Source organism: Balaenoptera physalus (genome assembly GCF_965194825.1).
Source record: "Balaenoptera physalus genome assembly, chromosome: 4".
NCBI lineage: Eukaryota > Metazoa > Chordata > Mammalia > Artiodactyla > Balaenopteridae > Balaenoptera > Balaenoptera physalus.
In genome coordinates this window covers 18,077,085-18,103,037 of record NC_138891.1, presented here as the reverse complement: position 1 = coordinate 18,103,037, position 25,953 = coordinate 18,077,085, and the positions used below count along the sequence as shown (strand labels likewise).

The window sequence follows — 25,953 nt, the reverse complement described above, 5'->3', positions numbered from 1 at the left end:
ATTTCCAGCAGCTCCCGCCCCTCCTCCTGTCCAGGAGCTGAGGATTTTCTGAGTCTCTCTCCTCCACACCCCAGACCACTATGTGGCAGTGCCTGTGACACTCGGCACAAGCTGAAAGTCTACACACGTGCTTCCTTTAGTGTAAGTTGTGGCCGTTTAGTGGCTTCAAGCACCTCACCTCCTCCCCTCCGTGAAGCCATGAAGGTGGGAACGCAGATGCAACAGCCTCAAAGACATGGTTGTCTGTCTTAAAACACCCACAAGGAAGCTTCGGATTTTTAATTTTGACAAATTGGGTCTCAACTAGAAGTGAATGTCCTCCAGGGACCTACATTTCCAAGAAGAAGGCAGGGCGCCAGGCTTCAAGGCTACAAAGCCTCTACCTATGGGGAGGAAGAGATTTACCTGGGCTGCTGTTTCCTTAGGGATTTGGCTACAGAGTTCCAACACGTTGAAGGACAAGCCCCAGCCTTTCTTTCCCCAGAAGCACTGGCACAGTAGGGTGCAAATTTAGGGAATTATGTGTTGCATTACAGAAGAATGCCTGGGCCATGGAGAGTATCCTAGGCATCCAGGAGGAGATGGCATGACTTCTGGATAAAGTGACCCTTTAGCTGAAATCCAAAAACTGGGGAGAAGTTAGCCTGGTGAAAAAAAAGGGCAAAATTGTTCCACAACGAAATCTAGACAATATCTAAAAGTTGGCAAACAGGCTAAAATTCTGTATCATCTCAGGATGATTTGATCACCTTTCAACGTTCCTATGAATTGTTCCTGTGCCATGTTTACTGAGCCAGGTGGGGAAGCTGTTCTGTGTTTGCCAGGGGCTGCCAGGCTGCAGTGCCCAGAGGGGCTGGTGCATGGACCCAGCCATGCCCTTGACCCTTCCTCCCTGCGCCTGCCCAGGAGCCCGGGTCAGATGAGATGTGGTTAGGCGACTGCTCTCCTGGCTGCTCCCACAGAGCTTTGAAGTCACGTGGGGAGGGGTGGTCACAGCTCATGGCTGCAGAACCCAAGCGGGGGGTAGGAGGGAGGAGCGGGGCAAACCTGGTGACAAGCAAGCCGTCCATCCAGAGGACCCACCTCTGACCATGGGCGTCAGGACTTTCAGCTACAGATCATCTTACTTCCCTGCCTTTATTTTCCCTTCATCCAATACCCTCACTATTCCCTTGATTCTGTTGGTATATATATATATATATATATATATATCCAGCGTCATTCCCAGAAAGATGTAATGCAGACTGCATGTGTGAACACATCCTTCAGGAGGTAGGATGCTGCCCTTCCCCCCCTCACTCTGCCCACTTAGCTGTTTCGATTACTTCGTCTTTACAGATCGTGTTTTCGAACCCACTGCCCTTCCCTAGCTTTATTCCTGTAATGTCGTATTACCCATAAAGCAAGATGTAAATAATATGACCTGCCCCTAAGGTTACTGAAGGATGAGATGGGATGAGGCAGGCGGGGCCCTCAGCACAGGGGCTGGATCACTACGTGCTTTGTGCGGGAAGAGATGAGACCAACCTGTCTCTGATGCCAAAGCAGCGGGACCCAGGGCCTCACCAACGAATCCCCACCACGGTCCTCCTCCCCTCCGTCCCCACCCCAGCGGCCGACAGTCTGTCGTCTTGGTCTTTGCCCAGCTCTACACCTGCCCTTTACCCTTATCCTTGAGTCCAGGCCAGTGTGCAAGGCATCCCCTGCCCAAGGCTCTCTGCCCCCAGACTCGGGCCCCAGCTCACGAGATGTAGTGTCTGAGGTCCCCGAGTTCTCAGAGTCTCCGGAAAAGAGTTGCCAACCTCGACTCCTAACTCAACAGAACAAAGTCAATGGCTTTTGAAACAGCTTTCTCCCTACATTTAAAAGTAAGATCATGAAAAGTGCCCCAGGAAAATCGAAGCTGGCTTTTTAAAACTCCAAATCAATATGACGTGTGAAAGTTCTCATTAAGAGAGAGGTGGGGGAGGTCAGAGAAACAAGGAGAATCAGGAAGCATGAGATGGCAAGAGGGGAGGACTAAATGAAACAGAGGGAGCTGGGTGGGGTCCGGGGAGAGGAGAGGAGCACAGGGAGAAGGAAGAAGGCAGGCAAGGAGGTGCCAGTGCTCAAGCAGTTCAGCCAGGAGAAGCAGTGAGAGCCCGTCCCCTGCAAGAAACAGGGACACGAGGAAGAACAAGGAACGGGACCCCTCAGGGGCTTACAGTCTGCCTCTGGCACTTGCGGGACAAAGGGGCAAATAGGCAATGGGCTGGCAGATACGTACGGACAGAAAAGTCAATTATTATGTCCAGCTGACAATTGGAGCAAGAAATCAAAAACTGTTTAAGAAGAGGCAGAAGTTCAGTTAGGCCTTGGGGGGTTGATGAGATTTAAAATGTGAACTCTTGGACTTGAAGGGGGAGGGGTGCCAGCAGGCTACCTGTGAGAGTTGGAAAACAATAACAATGATTCATATATACTGAATGCCCTCTGAGAGCCACCCTAGGAAGTAGGTTACTATTATGCCCATTTTACAGCTGAGAAAACCAAGGCACGGAGAAGTAAAGTAACCTACCCAAGGTCATACAGCTAGTAGGTGGTGGAGACAGAGTTAAGCCAGGCAGTCTGGTCCCAGAGTCTACACTCTTAACCAAGCTTTGGGGCCTGCAGTATTTGTGGGCATGTGTGCACTTTTGAATGCTTGCCTGAGACGTGCTCTTAGAGCAATGAGGAGCTATAAGAGTTTGTGAGCAGGTGGATGACTGAGCCCCTCTGGGATTTAGGAAGATGAATCTGGAGATGGGGTGAACCTGGAGCACTGGGGCGAGGTTTGGTTAGAGGCCATTGCGTTTGGCGGGGTCTCCAACAAGAAGGCAGAGGGATGGGAGACGCCCTCCATCCCAGAGGCAGCTCTAAATCACTCCACGGTACTCGCTGAAGACCACGCCCTCAGCCAAATCACCAACTTCCCGCTGGCCTTTGGATCATCCCTCCTGCAGACATGTGTCTCTGTGTTGTTCCAGGTCACATAACACTTCTCAGGGTCTCCCTGCAGAGATAAGGCACACCCTCCCACTCAGGCCTTGGAGCCAGGAGCCGCAGTGTTTTCCTCTAGGATTAAGTATTCCACAAATGTTTTCTCCCCAGGTCCTTTGACCACCCCTACCCCAACCCACCCCATCACTCCTGGGCATTTTAATTCTACTTAGTTGATTCCTTTTGAAAGACCAGGATACAGACAAGGAGAGCTTTTTCTTGGCTTTCCCCCTACTGCCAGACCTACAGTGGGCTCCCCCAGAATAAAGAAGCAGGGAGTTGGGGCTTCCCTGGTGGCGCAGTGGTTGAGAATCCGCCTGCCAATGCAGGGGACACGGGTTCGAGCCCTGGTCTGGGAAGATCCCACATGCCGCGGAGCAACTAGGCCCGTGAGCCACAACTACTGAGCCTGCGTGTCTGGAGCCTGTGCTCCGCAACGAGAGGCCGCGATAGTGAGAGGCCCGCGCACCGCGATGAAGAGTGGCCCCCGCTCGCCGCAACTAGAGAAAGCCCTCGCGCAGAAACGAAGTCCCAACACAGCCATAAATAAATTAAAAAAAAAAAAAAGAAGCAGGGAGCATTCCCATCAGGCTCCCCTGCCTGGCTCCCCAGGAAAGACAAAGGACCAGTCAAGATAGCCAGAGCAGCAGTCCCTTTGGGTGCCTGCCCTTGGAACGGGCTGCAGACCTGGGCGTCAGGGCACACAGATGCCCACAGGCATCTAGACCACAGGGGGAGCCACAGGGCGGGGCTTCTGCAGGATGATGCATGCCCCACACCCAAGGAAGGAGAGTGACTGCACCGGCAGCCCCCAGCTTGGTCAGCCATCAGATTTACCTGTCCTCTGAATCAGACTCCAAATGGTTCTGTCCATGGAGCCCCCAGCGGGGCTGTAGAGGGAGCAAGAAGAGGGGTCAGACCCCCAGAGACGAGGATGCTGCTGAGGACCGGCGGGGATGCACAGGTGGGCAAGGGACCCATCTCTGTCAGCGCTGCCCATCCCCCAGGCTCAGGGGCCGAGCCGGGCTGTCACGGGCAAGGTAGGAGGGCCACCTGGCCTCACTCCCATTTGGAAAAGGCCTCAAATTCACACTTGATGAGAGAGTCACAGGACTGAGATAAGGAGTCCATCACAACTTCAAACATGTCACATTATCCAACCAGCCTGCCTCTAAGGGGCTGCACGTGTACACATCCCATAAACCCTGCAAGTATCTTCTTGTAGCATAACATCAAGTATTGCAATTTTTGTGTTAAAAGCATTTATTTGTTGAATGCAAACATTTAAATCATACCACAGTTTTTGTAACCCTGTTTTGACATTACCATACGTAGATTCTCAGAGAAAGACCAAAGATCCAGGCACTCTCTATACAGCTAAGGAGCCCTGCACCCAGTGCTGGCCCACAGCAAGGATGCTTCGAAGGGGGAGGAAGGGAAGGGGGCCCAAGGGGGAGAGGCAGCCTCTCCTGGGTGGGTCTTCCCCCTGAGGAACCACGGGAGACAGGTGTGGCCAAGGGAACAGGCGAGAAGCAATTCTCAGACACTGCAACTTTTTGTTTCTGATCTGTAATTAAGACCTCCGTTTAAGCTGGTAACACATCTTTAAAAACAAAAACCACAAAGGAAGACATTTCAACCAGATCTGCTTGAGCTTCTTTTCTGTGAATTATTACAAGTGTTAGTGGGCGTCTTCATTAAAGTATAATTTAAGAAATATTACAAGTTGGGTTCCCCCACCCTCATAGGTCTGATGACTCAAAATCAGCAGCGCCTCCCACTGAACTAAAGCAAATTTGTCAAAGGGGAAAATTAGCCGACTTGGTCTCTCCAGTGGTGGAAATGAGACAGAAATAGGAGACAACGTGGGTTTTGCTTTTCTGGGAACAAATATAGTATGTGACCAGATTCCAAACAGACCAGGAGCCTTAGCTGTTCAGAGATCATCAGAGAGCAGGGTTCCACCTTGGGGCGGGAGATGGGTGGTATCTTTGGGGCAGATTCCTCTGCAGTGAGGCAGGCGAGGACCAGCTCCTTCTGCAGCCAGGTCCCGACAGACGCTCCCTCCCTTCCTGTTCCCATCAGCGGCCTGCACTCCAAATTAACATCCCCTTTAAGAACAGTGAGACTGCTGTACAAACGCAGCCTTCAAGTGCCCAGCCAGCTCCCTCCCCTCCCATCCAACCAAGCCATGGCCCCAAACCCCTCCTATATAGAAATTCCAGAGCCGACCCCAGGGAGACACAGCATCATACACTCCTTCCACCTGCCACTGGAGAGAGTGAGTGATGCTGGGACTCAAGGTAAGGACAGCATGGAGAGGGGCTCCATTATGGAGGACAGGAACCCACTAAGTCCCCCGCCCCAGTTCATCTAAGCTGCCCTCTTTTCTTCTGCCATCTCCATATCTTCGTACTGTTTGCTTCTCGGATTCCCTGGGCCTCCGCCCTGATAAATTAAGCCTCTTCACTGGAACGGAAGACTGTCCGGCCAGGTGAAACCTGCATCTTAGCCGACTCTGCCTCCTAAATAGCTTTCCCCGTGCACCCCTGCCCTGCCAATTGCCTCATCGTTGAGTGGCTTCCAACACCCAGGATTGACGGCTGATTAGAATTTAAGATCACTTTCCCAGGGCATTAGAGCACTTTCTTTTTTTCAAGGGGTGTAAGGGTGAAAAAGGGATAAAGCTTAAGTTTCACAGAACAAATACTTTAAGACATAGAAAAAAATGGTTTAATTGCTTAAGTTCTTACTGGCCTTAAATAATACAGTGGGTGGGTGGGTGAGAGGAGAGCTCAGGGTGGAGTGTTTGACAAACCTGTTTTGCCTGATGAACGTGGGAGGCAGGGCTCCGGACAGCTCACTTCTGATCTAACCTGGCCTGGGAGGTTCCGCCAGCCACCCCTGCACCTTCTCCCTCTGCAGCCATGTGCCCTGAGGGAGCCCAGCATCTCTGTGCATCCAGTTCTTATTAATCACTCAGGACACATCAGTTAACAAGCAGACCTTCACACACCCTCAAAGTATCCCTGCCCTCATGTAGCCCACGTTCTACTGAGGAGAGACAGATAATACACATAACCAATAAGTTATACACTATTTAGAGATGATGAGTGCGAGGTAGCGGAGACAGGAGGGCTGCTGAGGGTGGTCTACACTGCGAGTAGGGTGGTCAGGGTGGGGGGCACTGAGAAAATAATATTCAAATAAAGCCTTGGAGGAGGTGAAGGAGTCATCTCTGGTACTGGAACAACTAGACATCACAGGCAAAGTAATAATAAAATGACCTTCAACCTGAACCTCCAACAAATACTTCCAACAAATGCTAACTCAAAACAGATCATAAACCTAAAAACACAAAACTATAAAACTTTCAGAAGATAACATTCGGAGAAAACCTTTGTGACTTGGGGTTGGGCAAAGAATTACTGGACATGACACCAAAAATATGATTCTTGTCCTGGAACAATTGAAAAAATAATTGGTTGGATAAATTGGAAAAAAAGGGATAAATTCTCCAGACAGTGGAGTATTACTCAGCTCTCAAAAGAAATGAGCTGTCAAACTATAAAAAGGACCTAGAGAAAACTTAAACGTATATTACTAAGTGAAAGAAGACAATTAAAAAAGGCTATATACTGCATGATTACAACTGTATGACATTCTGGAAAAGGGAAAATTATGGAGACAGTAAAATGATCAGAGGTTGCCAGGGGATGGATGTGGGGAGGGATGAACAGGCAGAGCACAGATGATTTTTAGGGCAGTGAAAGTACTCTGTGTGATACTATGATGATGGACATGTCATTATACATTTGTCCAAATCCACAGAATGTACAACACCAAGAGTGGATTTTAATGTAAACTACGGACTTTGAATGATTATGATGTGTTCGTGTAGATTCATCAGTTGTAACAAATATGCCACTCTGTCGGGGGATGTTGATAATGGGGGAGGCTATGCCCATGTGGGGCAGGGGGGTGTATGGGAAAAACCTGTACCTTCCTGTCAATTTTGCTCTGAACCTAAAATTGCTCTAAAAATGCAATCTTTAATAAAAAATTTTTAATGGATAAATTGGATTTCATCAATATTAAAAATGTTTGCTTTGTAAAAGACATTGTTAAGAGAAAGAAGAGACAAGTTACAAACTAGAAAATATTTTTAAATCGCACGTTCAACAAAACTACTTGTATCCAAAATATACAAAGAAATCTCAAAACTCAATAGTAAGAAAACAAATAACCTAATTAAAACTTGGGCAAAAATGTTGAATAGACACTTCACCAAAGAGTATAAAGAGATGGCAAATAAGCACATGACAGATATTCGACATCATTATTCACTAGAGAAATGAAAGTTAAAACCACCATGAAATACCACGACATACTAATTAGAATGACTAAAATAAAAAATACTGATAATACCAAGAGCTGACAAGGATGCAGAGCAATTGCTGTTGGTAATGTAAAATGGTACAGCCACTCTGAAAATCAGCCTGGCAGTAAAACATCCCATTTTAATATGACCTAACAATCCCTCTCCTGGGTATTAACCCTAGAGAAATGAAAATGTATGTCTACACAAAAACATGTACCTGCACGTTTATAGCAACTATATGTAATCGCCAAAAATTGGAAACAATCCAAATGTTCTTCAGCAGGTGAATAGGTACACAAAACTATGGTGCATCCATAAAATGGAATATTACTCAGCAATGAAAAGGAACAAATTACTGACACAAACAGCAGCTAAGATGAATCTCACAGGCATTATGCTGAGTGGAAGAAGCCAGTCTCAAAAAGTTGGCACAGTGTATCATTCCATTTTAAAAGGCAAAATAACGGTGATGAAGAACAGATCACTGATTGCCAGGGGTGGGGGATGGGAGGAGGCAATGGAGATAAAGGGAAAGCATAAGGCAGCTCTTCTGTTTCCTAATTTTTATGGAGGTTACACAAATCTATACATGTGTTAAAGTTCATAAAACGGTCCAACAAAATAAGTTAAATTTTCTGTATGATAATTTTTTTTAATAAAATTTAAAGTTACTGAAAAATGAAAAAAAGAATTTTAAAAAGTTAATTTTGCAATGAGAAACTGGACAAACTCATGTCCACTTATGACTAGATGGGTGGCTTCCACAGAGACTCTAAACTTATATCCACTTATGACTAGATGGGTCATCTAGACTCTAAACTAGTTTATGTACCCATGACCCAGATCATGTTATCTAAGCCTTCTTAATATTTACAAGATCTCTGTAAATGTACCACATCCTTTCCACAATTCTCATACACCTCAAGAGAACCAGCCCCATAGATAGATAGAAAATTATCCTCTGGCTTATTTAATAATAAAATGTTGATAATATCAGCAAGCGTTTTTGAACCCTTGCAAAGTGCCAAGATCTTGGCTGAACTCTACCCAGGCAGAGATCCTCATGGTGTCTTCACTGCCAGCCCAAGCCCAGTGTTAGAAGACCACTTAACACAGTGTTATAAAACCACTTAACACGATACTGAGCCCAGAGAGGTCATTCTGCTCATAAACACAGAGCCAGGACAGAACAACCCAAGCTTCCTGCCGCCAGCTCTTGACAACTACCCATCGATGGCTGTTTTCTCAACAGCTTTGTGGTCTGGCTAGTTGCATGGGAGATGGATTCAAGCCCTTATTTTCCAGAGGAGTCCTTGGGCAGGGTTAAGACGAGCTACACTGAGTTGTGTGCTACAGACAGTCCACTGCATATGGACTCCGGAAAAGTTCATTTTGAGACCTCAGCCCAGAACTGGAGGATGTTCCCAATAGATTCCAGTGGGGTCTCTCTTCTCACACGTAGCCATCACCTGAAACAGCCACCAGTGGAAGAAAATGAGCTAGCTATAGTCTTTGCTTTCCATGTTCTATTTCCTTTTCCTTTCTTCCTTCCTGACTAGTTAGTACCAATGTGTATCACGATGAGGCTTCCACTGTTCTCCTTTTCAGAAAATTACCTCATTTTTTTCAATGCACAGGGCACTGACGTCAAAACCTTTATAGATCTGCATCATCACTTCGTTCACCATATGCCTGGAGAAACTGCATCTCTAGACAGGCCGAGTCACCAGGTAACCCTCCCTCCCTGTGACTGCCAGGTCTCCAAAGCCAGTCCCCCCGGGCACCTCCAAGCCTTCAGAGTGATCCTGGCCCCATGAAGCACGGGACCATTCTAAGCCACAGAAGAACTGCCAGATCGGTGCCCCCAGGCCCTGACTGCTGTGGTATCTGGAACCTTCTGTGAGCCTGCAGTGGGTTCAAAGATCTCCAGTCGGAGTCGGGTCCTGTCCTGACACCGGCTGCTGTCCCCCTAGCCATCCACCGGGCATCTAGCCCTTCAGCACCGGGCATCAGGGCTGCTTTTGCTTTTGGTGAATTTAATGACATGGGGTTGGGAAAAGAAATTGCCTGGTGAACCAAGAACAGGACTGGGTGAGAAAAAAGCCCTGACAGAGAGCCTTGATTTGTCAGAGGATGTTTTCCAAGCTGGGGCTTCCTGATGACTCAGCGGCTCCTCTGTAAGGGGGCTCCCCTCTCAGCCAGTGATCCCGCATTCTCTATCAGCCAGAACAAAAATGACCAATAAAAGGATACACTTAAATGTCCCCCAAACAGATACTATTGTTTACGGGGCTACTGAGAGAGGGACAAAGATGAGAAGGGTAGATGGACACCAGCAGTGGGAGTTTACAAGAAACTCTGTCATTTCTCCTTTCCTCCCTTTTTAGGACGGGAGGTTAAGACAAGATCCCTCTTTGCCATTCTGAAGAAGCGTTGTTGCTTATTTTGACAAACTATCCCTCCCAAGCCCCTCAGGGACCCCCCTGCCCTTCCTCCCTGGTTGATTTGCACGGGAGCTGGCCCCTCCGCTACCTCCCTCTTCCAGGCTCGCTCTCATTCTCTGGCTCTAATTAGCAACTGCTTTTTTTATTTTTGTATGCACGTTCAAAGACAGAGAGCCAGGGGGAGACTGAAAAGGAGAAAGCAAAGGTCTGTGTGAAAGGAGAGAGCAGCTGGCCTCTCCCTCGCCCCCTCTGTGTACCCGGGCCCCCGTGTTGGCAAACAGCACACAATGTCTGTCTAGAGAGCCTTTGTGGCCCAGAAGGAAGGGCCGGCACACAGCTACGGGCAGGAAAGGAGACTGGGGACATGGGGGGTGGTGGTGGCCAGAAGAGGCCTGGCCATCAGGGGGAGCCAGGGCAGGGAGAGGACCCGGGGGGTCAGGATGTCCGGCCACCTCTCCCTGCTCCTGGTCAGGAAGACGTGGGGGTATGGATGTCCAACTGGCTGGTGTGCTGATGCTGTCAGCTCCCTGGGGAACACATCCATTGCCCCCAAGGCTGCAGCAAGTCCTCAGAGGGGAGGGGGCTGCTGCCCACGTTGGGACGGTGAGTTCACATTTAGACTCTACAAGTGGGCAAGGAGGGGCAGTAAGTGCCCCCTGACGGGGTTCAGAGCAAAGGGGAGTGGAAAGTCCAGTCCCCAAAGGTGAAACGCTCTCCCAAATAACTGAGTTTGCATGAGGAAATTCTGAGGTAAGTGGGCTAGGTAAGCGGGTTAGAGCTACCTACAAGAGGGGAGGGGCAGCTGTCAGCCTGAAAGGTTACATCTGTCACTCTGATTGGGTATGTTAAACCACAAACGGCTGTGGTAACTGGTTCTTAACTAGTAGCTGGACTGAAAGATTTAAAAGATGTTAGGAAAAAAAGGAAGTTTGAAAGAATTCTCATAAGCCAGGAATAATGAAGAATGGGGCTGAAGAAGCTGAAAGCAGTAGAGTGTGTTCCAGAAAAATAAAGAAATGAGAACAGAGAAGCAGGGCATGCTACAAAGACATTTTTTTAAAAAGCTATGTTCTTTTTAAAAAATAACCTTATTATCAACACGTGTGATTACATATTCATAATTTTGATGACAAAAATTACTCGTAATATTTGCAATTGATTTCACTGATAAACATTGATTTCCTATATTTTCCTATATGAAAAAATGCATTTGTTCTTGCAATTTGCATCTAAACAGTTTCCTAGAGGAAAAAAAATAAAATGAATGGAATTAGCCATCCATTCATTAAAATTCTACCAATGGAATGTGTTTTCTCTTTTCTCTCTTTTCGAATCAACTCCAGAGAGAAGACAGACAAAAGACTAGAATAAATGGAGGAAATGAAAAAAAGGAAAACAGGGGAGAGACAATTTGGCCAAAGATGCAGAGGGGAAGACAAACAGAACCAGTGAGAGAAGAGAAGCCCAAGTCACAAGGGCCTCCACATTCGGATCAACACAGGCATGTGTGTGACAGACCCAGAAACCCAACAGAAACCGTCCAATTGTCTAATTCACAGAACAGGTACATTTTTGCCAAGTTCATGATTTGGCAGAGTTCTTGCATATTCCATACAATTCCAATGAGAAGCTCTATCCATCTTGTGCAAAGAGCAGATTGTCATTTTCTGCTTGAAGCACACACGTTACACTGACCTTATGTCCTCTGTCAAACTGACACATTATCACCAAATTTTAGCAAAAGGGTTTCATGACGTATGGGCTTGAAACCGTTCTGTTGATTTTCTTCTGTGTGTGCCTGTGTGTGTACAACGTGTCACTCTATTGGACAACAGACAGACAAGGCCTCTGTCATCACTGGTTACTTCCTCCATCTGGTTCTGCCATCGTCACCTCTCCGAGTGCACGCCTTGTCATCGGACTCGCATTCCGTTCCTGCCTGGTTTGTTCGGAGTTTACACTGCCCAGTTCAGCTGAGATGTTTTATTAAACATTTTTTTTTAATTTTTATTTTATATTGGAGTATAGTTGATTAACAATGTTGTGTTAGTTTCAGCGTCCAGCAAAGTGATTCAGTTATACATATACATGTATCTATTCTTTTTCAAATTCTTTTCCCATATAGGTTCTTACATAATATTGAGCCCTGTGCTATACAGTAGGTCCTTGTTGGTTATCTATTTTAAATATTGTAGTGTGTACATGTCAATCCCAAACTCCCAATTTATCTCTCCCCACTCCTCCCAGTATCTTTCCCCTTTGATATCCGTGAGTTTGTTTTCTAAGTCTGTGAGTCTGCTTTTGTTTTGTAAATAAGTTCATTTGTATCACTTTTTTTTTTTTTAGATTCCACATATAAGCGATATCATATGATATTTGTCTTCCTCTGTCTGACTTACTTGCAAAGCCTTTCTTCCTCCTCAGCTCACATCCTGCTTCCACCAATTTTGTTTTCAATGTGTTTTGTTTGGTTCTCATTTCACAGATGGCACAGTGTAGGCATTTGGGACACAGAGGCTCATCAAGGGTGGCCCTGCCAGTAGGGAGCTTGGGGAGGAGAAGGGTGAGAGCTGGGCTGACCATGGAGCCGGAGGAGTGTGTCTTTGACTCATTCTTGCCATGAGCATGGTCCCTCCATGAACCTCCTGGTTCATACCTAGCCAATGGAAAATGCTGATCAAACTCTGATGGCTTTTCTTTGGGTACCTTAGGGAAGGCTTATATCTCAGTCCACATGGGACGCTGAAGCCCTAGCTCCCATCACAAAACACAGGTCTGCCCCTAAGCAAATCTTGCTCTTCTCCAGCTGGCAGAGGAATACAGAATAAGAGTTATCAGCCAGGCCTCAGAGTCCTACGTTGCATGACCTCGGCGAAGCTACTTAGCTTCTCTGTGCCTCAGTATCTTCAACTGAAAAGCGAGCATGATGATTGTATGTACTTCATAGGGCTACAGTGAAGATTTAAGAGATAATGCAGGAAAGGAATTTGGCAGAGCAGCCGGTACATATGAGTGCTCTATAAATGATAGCCACGCTGCACTAGTGCCTCAATGCAAGCTGAAAGCCAGTCCAGAGAAGTTTGCTCTGTACCCGAATCAGAGCCGTCAGCATGATCTGACAATGGAGTGTGGGACTGCCCTGCAGAGCATACAGGCTGCTTTCTTAACCTAGGTAAACGGGGCAAGTCAGCAGTTTTTTAAACATCAGTCATTTGCATATTATCTTTATTGCTTTTTGCCATATCTACATGCCAGATTTTTTAATTTATTATTTAACTTATTATTATTTTTTAAGCTGACTCACCTTTTAACCTGAATATATTTAAACAGAAAAGTAGTGAGGAAGGAAGGGAGGGAGGAAAGATGGAAAGGAGGGGGAGAGGGGAGAGGAGTGGAGAGGAGAGGAGAGGAGAGGGGAGATGGGGAGTAAGGAAGAGGGGAGAGGGAGGCTGAGGCTAGTAGGAGAGGTGGGAAGTCCATGGCCGCAGAGAGAAAGAACTGCTGCAGAGTAGAAGACAAAACCAAAAAGAGAATGAGGCAGTGAGCCGCAGCCCAGGGCTAAGACAACGCCCACTGGCAGAAGTAGGCCTGGGGCTTCCGCAGGCTGGGCAAGGACACCTGGTCAGGGATGGGACTGAGACAGATTCAGGGCTGCTGCGGAAGGGGTGGCAGGTCTAGTGAGGGTGAGAGGCTGCAGAAGAAATGAAGAGGAGGCTGGAGGAGGCACCGGCTGAGGGCTGGTGACTTAGGAAGGGGCAGTGGAGTGGGAGTCACCAGGGTGAGCTGAGCCCCGAGGCCCCAGAGATAAGCTGGGAGAGTAAAAGGAAGCAATGTCAGGTGGAGGGACTGGGCAAAGGGTGAGAGCTGAGGGATGCGTGGGGCAGAGCAGGGCTGCAAGAGGGGGAGCAGGGAGCCCAGAACAGGTCCTGGACAGGAGAAGAAGGATGGGAAAACCGGGCTTGGCCAGCCTTCCTGAGACTGGCCAGAAGGGTGGCATGGCCCTTTTGCAGCAGCACCGGCTCTTGTTCTGTCCCACCTGTTCTCCTTTCCCCTACCACAGTCGGGAAACACTGAAATAGGTGCAGAGCACATGCCCAAATATCCTAAGGCTACAGATGGGCAAAGAATGCATGAAGGGTGGGATGAAGGGCAGGAGGGAAGGGACCAGAGGAGAGTGAAGGGTAGACCACGTCGTGGAGTGAGCACATTCCAAACTGACTGCCAAGTGCAAACCCACCTAATGTAATGATGCGTGACATAGGAACGAACGCTTGCGTCTCAACCCACAAACGGGGCAATTTATGGAACTTTGCCATGTTCAATGCCCCTCACAGCAAGACAAATGGAAACTGAAACCACAGTGGGAGGCCAATTTTCATCTATCAGATTGGCAAAGATAAAAACAATTGATATTTTATTATCTTGGCAAAGGTATGGGGAACAGGAACCCTCATACATTGTTGGTGGGAGCAAAAATTGGAAGAAAATGTCCTTTTTTGGAGGACTATTTGGGAATATCTATCAAAATTAAAAATTTATATACTCTGATTCAGCAATTTTACTTCTAAGAACTTGCTGCATCTTAGCTCTTAGAAAAGTCCGTGGCACACAGAAAGTCCTCAATAAATATTCATTGAATTAATTAATTAATTAATTAATTAATCTCACAGATATGCTCACTCCTAAGTGAGAAGATGAAGGCACAAGGATGTTTGCTGAAATATTGTTTAGAAATAGCAAAACACAGGATGCAACCTACATGTACATAAATGAAGGGCCAATTAAATAAAGGTACAACCATCCAGTGGAATATTACACAATCATTGGAAAGAAAGAGGCCAGATTTCTAGGTAATACAACCAACCAAACTACTGCTAACTTTCATTGTTAAGTAAGAAAGGTTGGGGTGGGGGGTGGAACTAGGTGAAAAACCCTGTGCAGTAAGCCCTGTGCAGATGAGGAAAGGACTTGTCTACATTCTGGGTGTGCAAATGCATGGACCCTATTGGCAAGAGAATATCAGAAACTAAAACAGTGAGGGACTTGATCAGGACAAGAGTCAAAGGGAAACTTAATTTCATATGTCCTACCTGTTCAAAGCATTTAAAAAATAACAACGAAAGGTAACTTGGGATAAGGGAGATTTGCTTAAAAGTTCCAACCCAGGAACAAGAGCAGTGGGCCCCTGATTCATTTCAGTCCTAGAAAGAAGGGCTCCGTGATGAACCAGGCTGCCTCAGGAAGTCAGAGTGTCCCATCACTGGTGGTGTCTAAGAGCAGACTGGGGGACCACTGTGGGAAAGCAAAGTATGTGTCATCTGGTGGGCTTAGAGGCCTTACCTAGCTGGGAGGGGCCACCCTCCATAGGCCACTTGTGGTCCCCTTGCCCTCTGGATATTGCAAGTGCTTTCTAAGAGCTAAGAATCTAGCAGATTCTCAGAAGTATAATCGCTTCATCTGAGTGTATAAGTATAAAGGGCCTGGCAACAGTAGGTGTCCAATAAGAACCTAGAGAAAGAATGAGCATAGAGACAGTTCCATTCTAGTAGAATCCAACTAGACTGAGGAATGGGAGGCCAGAACTGCCAAGGCCTGCAAGGAGGTGACCTGAGCAGGCCCCAAGGGTCATACCTGAAGACCAAGTAACTCCAGCCCCCACTAGGGGCACTATGTGCCCACAGCGTTGGTGGGCTATTCCAGACAGAGGCCAGGGACAAGCCAGAACCTGAAGGGCCTGCTCCAGCCCTTCTCCTGAACCGGGTCCCACCCTCAATGAAAACCCTTGTTCGGGCTGCTCCTGGCCCTCCGTGGCCCTAAATTCCTGTCCTGTGATTCCAAGAAGCCTCCTGAGGTTCCCCACAGCGCCTCCTTACCCTCGCCAACCTCTCCAGGGCCTGCCGTAGCCGAGCTGATTTCCTCCCGACCTCTTGGGCCATAAGCGTGCCCGCGCGTGCGCACACACACACACACACACACACACGAGAGGGTGAACCCAGGACACCTGCAGCTGCACAGATGCCTCGCGTGGCAGGCTGGCTGGGCACACAGGAAGGCAAGATGCTCTCTGTCATACAGGATAGCTCCTGTGCCCCAGGCAGATCGAGGCATACTCCTCTGTGCTAAGCCACATCTCCCTGGGGCTTTCCTGCCCTGCCTCATTAACTGGCCCTTAAAACAAAAGTGGAAGGCTCAGCTGCAGCTGCCTGACCAGGTAACTGGTACTCCAGCTCTTAGCCAGCAAGGACAGTACAGACAGGATATCTGCAGACAGAGACCCCTCCCCTAGGGAAAGGCCAGGGTGTCCCTCTCTCAATGTCCCTGCCATGGCCCTGTTGGCAAAATAAGGCTTGCTTCTGGCGGTGTGTGAACAGGATGCATTCCTTCACCATCTGCAGCTGCCCTGAGCTGACTCTTCTCGGGCTCTTCACCCCGCTGCCTTGAGAGAGAACTGAGGCCCAGGAGCATTAGGGCGCTGTCAACACAGCTTGTCAATGGGCCAAAGCACTGGAAACAGAGCTCAGACCATCAGAGCTCCTGTGGTCCAGAACGGAGGGTCCCAGCTCCAGGCAAGCTCACATTCAGTGGGAGTTTTCATCTCCATGCTTCAAACTCAAAAGTGGTGATTCACCCTCCAGGCAAGGAAGTTTGTGCAGATGTGTGTGCTCAGGTTCTGCATACAGGGGCTGTCCAGCTCCAGAGAGAGTTGGGGGCAGGAAGCAAAGGGGGCAAGTCTGACCACAGCGCTGCCTGGGCCCGGGTTCAGCCCTCGGGGCCCATGCTGTTCCTTGATGCCGATTACAGAGACACAGTCAGGCCTCCAGCCCACAGCCCTGCCGTCCCCCCCCACCCGTCCTCTTCTGGAAGCACAAAGCCTTAGACCTCACCCTTCCCGGGGAGCTTGGTGTCACCACCACCCCACCCCACCCCCGCCCAGATGCCATGCCCCTCTGGATGGCTCACAGGCACGTCAACATGTCAGAACATCTGCAGAGATGGTACTGCTCCCAGAAAGATTAAAAAGAAAATGGGGGTAGTCAACGTGGAGCCCTGTGCTGTACGGTGCGGAAATGTATGACCGTAGAGCACAGCTCCATGGAGCTCCTGGACCCAAGATAAAACAAGGGACGACACAGACACAGAGAAAGTGTTCATGGGAAAACAGCTGAGAGGGGTTGGATATTCCTGGAGCACATGTTGTGCGTCCAAGGACGGTTAATTTCAACAAAAACCAGACTCGGAAGCAGAGGCAGATGGTGGCCTCCCAGACCTGGGTCTGATCCCAGCTCTGACATTACCCAACAGGGCTCCCTGGATTGGTATCCAGAGATGCTCTCTGGCCGCCCTCTCTCCATGGATAAATGAGGCAGTCAGAATAGATGGTCTCTCCATATCCTGCCCACTCCCACCCCGACCCTCACCGCCACCCCCAGCTTGGGCTGTTCCAGGCTCGATGGTTCTTTATGGGGCAGTAGTGGTGGGCCCAGGGCCCCAAATGAACTGCTCACCCCGTGATGTCTCCACTGCCCACACCGACTCAATAATGACCGTATGGTGCCTTCGTCATCATCTTTGATAATATTTACTAAGTCATGGACTTCTACCCAGGACAGCTATCATGCCCAGAACATTCTCTTTACGCTAGCACTGACCTGGGAAAATCATGATTGCTTGTATTTGGGTGCTTCTACCCCTGTCCTTCAAAAGCAGAAGGGGCAATGCAGAGCACAAGGGGGTTTGGAACCCAGAGCTGCCCCTCTCCCCTGTTCTCCTTGCTGTCCCCTGCCGCCACCAGAGTCTGGGACCACGCACCCCTGCCCCCTGTGCTGGAGTCGGTGAGGCAGAGGGCATCCTTCCAGCTCTGTTTACTGTTGCTCATGCTGGTGTCACAGCCCATTACATCCAGCCAATTACATAGGAGGCCTCTCTGGAGGGCGCTGGGCAGGGCCACCGTGGAGGCCCGAGAGGTTTCTCAATGAAGTAGCCCGTTGGGCAATCCTATCATGAAGCTCATCTTACAGGGCTGCGGTGTTAATGACCCTGGCCTCCCCCAGCCCTGAGCAGAGCGGGTCTCCCTGGGGCTTGAGAGGAGGCGTCTAGGTTGTGGCCTTCCTCTCAGTCACCAGCCAACAGCTGATGGGCCAGAGAGCAGAGCAGAAAAGGTTCCTCAGTGCCCCTGAATGCAGCCACCAGCACAGCACCACACACACACACACACACACACACACACACACACACACACACACACACACGTGCGCTCTGTCAGGCCCCTAGTTTCTCTTTCAACACCCAGGATGAAGGGAGGTGGAAATAGGCCCCAGAAACTTCTTTTTTCCAAGAGGAGCTAAATTAGGCACATTTTTCTCCCCCTTCGAATCCTGCAGATTTTTTGTCTCGACTCCCCCAGGCTTATAGATTGGCTCATCTCGGCTGCTCAGGTTGACAAAGGTGTCGAAACTGTTGAAAGGTTCAAAATGTCCCTTGGGTTTCCAGGCATGAAGGAATTTACATGTAGGTGGAAAATTACCAAGGAAAACAGTCCCCATTTGGAGGGAGGGAAGGAGGGAAGAAGAGACCTGGGCAGGGAAGTGTGGCTGAGGAGCGGGGCGGGGGGTGGGGGGGAAGGGCTGCACAGACAGTGCCCATGAGGTTGTAGGGCCCAAGGCAGGCCTTTGATGGATGCTAAGGGGCAGAAGAGACACCAAGCGAGGGACAGAGAACAGCTGAGAACAGCTCTGTCCTTCTTCAGGAGCTGCCAAGGCCCTGCCAACATCCAGAGTTGGAATGATCTTAGCTGACCCCCGAGACCAACTTTAGCTGATGCAACATTTTAGGCTCCACAGCACAGAGGGAGCTTGCCAAGCACCAGCTCTTGGCCTCCCTGGCCCAGGGACAGTTAGGCTACAGGGACTCACATAGAGAATGGACTTAGCCATCAACCTGAGCAGGGAAGGCATGCAGGTGGGGAAAGACAAAGCCATGATTTCTCATTAATCTGCTAAACTAAGAGCATAAAACTTGAAAGTGGGGCATATAGGCCATTTTCCTAGTAATTAACAATTTCACAGAGATAAATGCATGATGGGGTCAGAGTCACTGGAGGGGTCAACAGGCTGCTGTGATTCTGCCTGATCAGTCCAACCTATGTGTGCAGAAAGGATGAGTCCGGAACAGGCCTTGGGCCATGGAGACCTCTAGAAAGTGTGTGAGCCGCTTGCTGCACAGCCTGATGTGCAAGCTCCCCCCACGGCTTCCTCTGCTTGCCACCCCCTCCTTCCAGCACCTTCCCTCCTCACAACAGGAACAGCCCTAGGCCAGGACCACTCTTTGCTGGTTGAGCTGCCTAATTGGTCCCCAGATGCTTCTGCAAAACCAAGAAACTGGTCACCGTGTCTTTGACAAGAGAGGGTTTAGCAGATGCAAAGCGAAAAGTCAGAATAAGATTCTTGCCTGTGATGAAAGTCTGAACTGCCAGAAAAACAATACAAAAGATATTCTTTCTGTCACCCCATAGATTCGACACATGCAGAGGCTCAGATTCAAATATCCGGAAAAGAAAGTTAATCAGATCAACATAACTGTGAATCACAGAACCATCCAGGTTTCTCCCAGCCGGGCTCCAGGGCATCAATTCTCAGGGCTGTATTGGGAGAGAGCAGCTTGCCTTCTTTCTCCAGTCCCACCGGGACAGCTGTTGGAGACTCACAAGACTTTCTCACCTACAGGTCTCTATTGCGTCCACCAATCTCCATGCTTCTTGCTTCAGGAGAATTGCCTGTACTAGGCAAGCCACCCCAGAACTGCTGTGAAGGGCCACAGTGCCCACCTGACACCCCCCAGCATGAGCATCCAAAATGAATTGAGCACCTTCTCTTGAAGATACACCCCAAGGAGCCAAGGTCAAAGAATTTGAAAGATTCAGCTTAAAGTTCTTGAGACAGAAGAAAAGGTGCTTTTCTGCCTTTCTAGGGCACTGAGGTCAGCCAGGCTGCTGGGCTGCAGGACCCATGATGCCGCCTGGCTTGCCACTCTCTGCTCTTAGAAATGCCACCAAAATGTGGCTGCCTGTGCCTCTGAAATGGCAAAGTGATGATGTCCTGGGCTCCCCATCTCCTCCAGCTTCCAGTGAGTTTGCAACAAGTAGTTTGTGAAGTCAGGTCAGGTTCATGACAGCTCTAGATCAGGAACATCCACCAAAAGTCAGGAGGAGGGTGGGGCTGAGTAGGGAGGATGGAAAGTAACCACTTGGATTTACATATTTGTCCCCATAGGCCCTCCCAGGACAACCACAGGAGGTGACGGACAAGCAACGGGGACACAAGAACCCCCCAAAAGAGAAAAGTTCCAATTAGCCCAGAGAAATGAGAGGCTGTTCCCAGAGTCCCAATTAAATCAGAACCAATCAATGCTTGTTCTGGTTCCTGCCGTTCTGCTCAGGAAATAATGAGAAACAAGAGGGCCCCAGCCAGCAAGTGCAGTGTGGCAACCCTTTGAAGCCTGGAGAAATCACCCATGCTATTGCGAGCATGCCAGGCAGCTGCCGCATCTGCGCCTTTAAGAACTCAGCCTGGGGCCTGGGTCTCCACTCAGACCCTGACACATGCCCAAGAGGGCACCTCCCTCCCACCCCCAAAACAATGGGACAAAGAGGAGCGCTGTGGGACCAGGCTGGGTTGGTTTTAAACCTGTCTGCTTTGATTCATCACTTGATCTGGCACTCTCTGCCCCCAGTTTCCACATCATCCATCACGGGTACCATAACCAAGAAACCCAATAAAGACACAAAGGCACAGCTCTCCGCTCTCAGCAGGCCTCAGAAAGGCTGTGTGAGTGCCCCAGCCCAGGCAATTAGCTGAGTCCAAAGGATCGCAGAGCAGGTGGGCATTAGCAATCCTGTGCCTGGTGCTTTGCCTGCAGGTGTTGTTTGGCGAGCAAGGTAAGTGGGGAAGGAGACACGCAAGGGATGTTCTGATGCTCAGGCAGGGTGGGGATGATGACGGGGGACAGCTGGCATGAGGCTCATGATGGAGAAGAAGGAGCAACCACAGCCCCCCCCACCTCCATCTTGTCCCCAAAGGACTGGGGCAACCCCAGTAAGGAGTTAGGGTCAAGGTGGTTTCTGAGGTCCATATGGGAAGCCTTGCTCTTGAAAGTATCTGAAGCTTTGAAAGCCACAAGCAAAAGATAAAGGAAAGCAATCTTCTCTTCCCCAACTTTGCATTCCCTCCTGTTCAGCTTCCATGTACTCAGGCAACAGACGAGCCATGGACCCTCTAGACCCCTCTATTAACTCCCAGAGAAGATCGAGTCTCAAGCCAGTTCAGCACGGTTATTGCCATGTATTGCACATGTGCTCTCCTGGATTGAGGAGGGTCAGTGTGAGCACAGGGTACCCTGACACCCCCATCTGCACAGTCGCCATCACTCTGTATCATCCCAAAGCAAAGGTAATAGAACACACAGTACTGTCCCACCCCGATTCCAACAGCTTCACCTCCTTCCAGGACCTACTAATGCTAGACCCCATTCCTTCCCCAGAGCCTGGCACTGAGACCCTGGAGGAAGACAGCCAAGCCAGGGGGCTTTGAGTTAATGAGCTACATGGGTTCGGTAACAAGCTGAGTGCTGTGGGAGCTGGACTGAAATGAACAAAAATATTTTCCAAATTCAGTCATTTCTCAGTTACCCTTGAGTGACTTGTCTATGACAACCCAAATAATCCATGCCTCAGAGCACGGGGCTGGACTGGATGCAGGTGTGTGGGTCTGTGTGTGTGTCTGTGTGTCTGAAAGAGGGAGAAAGAGAGAGAGAAAGAGAATATGAGTGCCAGTGTCCCCAAAACTAAATATGCCTGAGTGGTTATTAAGTTATTATCCACCATTTGGAATTCTCCCCATCTCTTCCCCCCACCATAAATATGGATATCCAGTTGAACACAACTGGAAAATCATCAGGCCTAGCACTGGAGATGGATTTTCCCCCCAGAACTTTAGAAGAAGCCATTAGGCTCTTCTGTTCCTTTATGATCCCAAGCTGGAGGCAGGGACCTTTGCTGACTCGGCCCTGCCCCAGGAGGGCAGGAAGTAGAGGCCTCAAGAGCCTCAGGGCTTACCCTTGCAGGCCACGCTGTTCTCAGGCTCATAGCCAGGCTTACAGGTGCAGCGCCCGATGGGCACCATCCACTCCCCGTCCCCGTTGCAGTAGAGTTTGATGGGTACGTCCACTTCCTCTGCATTGGGGATGCACGTGCCCCGAGCAATCACCAAAGATGTGCTTTCAGCCCCAGTCATGGTCTCTGGGAACACTGCAAAATTTTGCACAATGCTAGGACACTTTTTGAAGAAGACACGGACAGAAAGGAGAGACATACAGGCTCCATAATCCTGGAAAGCAAGATAAAAACCATTCCGTGTAAGAGGCCCAAAGCTCCTGACTTCTGTGTTGACCTTCATCAACCTTCCCCCGAAGTCCACCTGGGAGAAGCTCTCATCTGCAGCAATGGTGTCCACTTTGAGGTAAGGGGCTTCGGACCAGAAGGCCGACTTCTTGGTGGCAATGACAGAGTCAGTCTCATAGTAGTACAAGTTGAAGGTCTCCTTGCAGGAGCCTGGAACGTTGGGGAGGCTGCTGCAGTCCCTCACAGTGAAGCGCATCTCCGTGTAGATGCGATGGGCCCCCCGCCGGTTGATGAAGGTGGTGAGCAGCCAGTTGTTCTGGTTGGGCTCGAAGACATTGCACACCTGGTAGGTGCGGATGGTGTTCAGGTTTTCATCATAGCCACTGACTTCTTCCCACTGTACCAAGCAGTCCAGGCACACACATGAAAAACACAAAATAGAGAGTAAGAAGACAAGGAGAGGCAGAGCGGAGGAGAAGCCTGGCACTGGAGGGGGCCTTACGAGCTCACCAGTCTGGCTGCTTGACTTGAGAAATGAACGCACCTAACTTGAACTTGCTTTTAAAGGTCTCCTTATAAGAAGACTTCGGAAGACTTCTCTGCAGCCCATTCCAAAATATAACAGACTTCACCCTAGAAAACCTCCCTTCATCTAACCCACAGCTTTCACTGTGACAATGACTCATTACATCCAAGGGACCACCTGCAGCTCTTAGCCCCGTGCAATGGTAGGCACTTTCATCTTCAATGCCACTGCCTCTGCTCTCAACAGTCACTCTGTGTACTACGGGTCTGACCACATGACACCCTCACCTGGGAAATTCTCATTTCTGAACCTAATTTCTTTATTGTGGTGAAACTATTTTATATCTCCAAAAAGCATATGAATATAAAGCTTTTCAGAATTGTTCAATAAACTTAGATTCACATAAATTTTGTTTTATAACATCAATCTCTGAAAGAGTTAGACTGTGAAGCGGATGAGAGTAGGGATACTAAGAGAGATCCTTAATGAAGCAAATTAAGTGTCATTGTGCACACACATCAAACAAAGATGTGATGGAAGAGAATGTTGGAGGGGGTTACTTAGGGAATAAGGAAAGCTTCTTAATAAGGGAGAGACTATTGTGATTCATGTTGGAAAAGAGAGCTCTCATTTTTAGCAGTCCTGTAGATTCGAAGGAGAGGAGGAAAAATGCATTTAGTAAGTGATGTCTCTCAATAGTCTCACCAGTTCCCCATACAACTAGATTATCATCCTCAATTTACAGGTGAAAAGACATCACGCAATTCACCCGTGGTCACATGGCCATAAAGGAGATGGGAAAGAGAGGAACTAGAAACAACTGCTGTGAATGGCCAAAGAAATTCACCTAGAAACTTATTTCAGTAACAGGAAATAAGGGAACGGGGTCCATAAAGACACAGCTTCCTTAATGAGCCACTCTGGGGCAGGGGTCAAAGAAGAGTTGCTGGGTCATTCTTACTTCCTTGTGCTGGGAGATGAAGCAGCTGCCCATACTGGGGAGCTCTCAGGACCCTGACCTCAAGAACTGGGGGTCTTCCCAGGAGGTTCCAATGTGTTTGCTAAAGAAGTAAATAAGGAGCAGAAGAAATTCAACTTCTAAAGTGAAAAGAGAAAATAGATCAAGGTCCTTGACTGTTTAGCAGTGGTGACAAAAGAAACCAAACAAGTGCCATTTCTTTAAATATTGTGTTAATTGCTTATTATTCACAGTGTGGACTTGAAATATATAAATTAGAATTCTTTATTAAAAGAGCTAAATGCTAATCAAGTGTACGTGGGAAATATACCAGAATTTCTTCTTGCACAGAATTAATTATCTGTAGGAGCAGGAGGGCAAAGCAAGGCTGTCCTTTAAACTTGTACCGGGGCTTCTGAAGACCAGGCATGGTGCAGAGGAAAGATGGGTACGTGGAGAGCTGGCCCCGCCCACCCAGGCCTGTACAGTGACCCCATGGCCACTCCTTCTCCCCAGGCCCCTCCCAGCACTCTCAGGGGGGCCCCGTTCCCTCTCTAGCTGGTGGGCTCCTTCCCAGATCCTCGCACAGAGCCAGCTGCACCTAGACCTTGCTTCATTTCTTATTGAATCTCTAGATGTTGACGAACCACTTTTTATTCCTTCTTTAGATTGTGTTATGTTCTATTTAAATGTGTTCGTTAAAGTTATATTCTGCTTGCCTGTTTTTTTGGAACCAGAAAGCAAATACATTAGGGAGAAGTCATTGCTGACAGTTGTTTCAGTTCAAATTTTCAGGCCTCTCTCCCGTGGCTGTTTTGAAATTACATTTTCCCAGTTGACCCTACATGACTTCTGAGGGAAGGAAAGGATGATTTTTGCTGTTCTGCAATTGTTTAAACACAGCAGGTCTCATGATCCATCATTTCATTGGGCTGCATGAGGTCTCAGCACAAACATGGGGCACCTTTGTCAATGCACAGGTGAAGCCTGGGGCCCCAATTAGGGTGGGGACCTTGACCCACCCAAGACTAATGCAGCTCTGCTGTGTGGGAGCAGGACAGGAAGCCCACCTATGGGGGCTCACCTTAGCACTGAGACTATCACCACCAGTACGCCCTTAAACAGACAGAATGAGGATTTACTCTCCTGTGGAGCTCGAATATTGAGAACATTTATCTTAGAAAATGACACTGATTGGTATTATAAGACCCAACGAGGTAATTGTTTCAAACATTAACCTCTCTGGGCCTCAGTTTTCTCATCTGTAAAATGAGGAATCATACTGGGTGACCTGGAGTCATAAAAATCTACGGCTCTAATTGATTCCATGACAACTCCTAAGGGAGCGATCAAAGCAAATTAGGGGGAATACAGCTGTATATTCAAAGGGAAAGAGTAGAGAGAAATTGAGAGAAAGGAAAATAACTCCTCGCTGTTCAGGAAAAGGCCATGATGGAGTCTTTATCTTTCCTTTTTTTCATTCTTCTCCTGCCCGCGGGTGGTACGGGGGTTGGAAACATAGCAATCAGAGGGGGCTGGAGGAGGTACAAATGCTCTCCAAGTTAGTGGCAATTAGGATTGGGGGCCTTGAAAGAGAAGATTTGGGGAAATCGAGATGAGGGTGGAATAGCATTCCCAGCAGGGAGGACAGACATTATTATTTGTTTATGATACTTGGAATCAGTGTCATTGCTTTATAGTTCTACCTCATTCATCCACCAATGAAAAAAATATTTATTGAATGCCAACTTTATGCCAGGCATTCCATTAGCCACTGGGGATGCAGAAATATGAAGCTTATAATCTAGTGAGAGAAACAGAAATTAGACAAATGGTTATTAAAATAACTAAATTATTACAATTGTGCTAACTGCTGTGAGGAAAAATTTCAGGATGCCAAGTGAGGGGAGGTGTACCTGATATACAGAGGTCTGGCAGAGAAGACCCTCCAAGTTGAGAGGGATGGATGGATAGAAGTTAACCAGGAAAAGTGTGCATCTGCTGGGGGCAGAGAGGGGCAGACGAGGGGCAGAGCATCAAGGCCCAGGAACAGCAAGTGCAAAGGCCCTGTGGTGGGAAAAGTGTCCTGGCACCATTGAGGAATGAAGAGTCATAAAAAACTGGAGGTGGCAGGAAGAAGACTGGGGAGAGGATGAGTCTGGTGGAGAACTTCGAATTTCATCCTGAGGATAACTAGAAGGTATTGATGAGTTTCAAGGAGGAAAATCAGGT

General features: G+C 48.5%; 1 protein-coding gene across 2 annotated transcripts in view; it reads right to left on the bottom strand.

Annotated features, from left to right (window-relative positions):
• EPHB1 (EPH receptor B1) overlaps positions 1 to 25,953 on the bottom strand; it is a 430,653-nt gene that overhangs the window by 241,519 nt on the left and 163,181 nt on the right. Inside the window, exon 3 of one of the 2 annotated variants that reach the window (XM_082460820.1) lies at positions 21,953 to 22,634. The exons of the other annotated variant lie outside the window; for it this stretch is intronic. Within the exon in view, the coding sequence (XP_082316946.1) occupies positions 21,953 to 22,634 (682 nt within the window). The remainder of the gene's footprint in view (positions 1 to 21,952; positions 22,635 to 25,953) is intronic. 2 annotated transcript variants of the gene reach the window in all.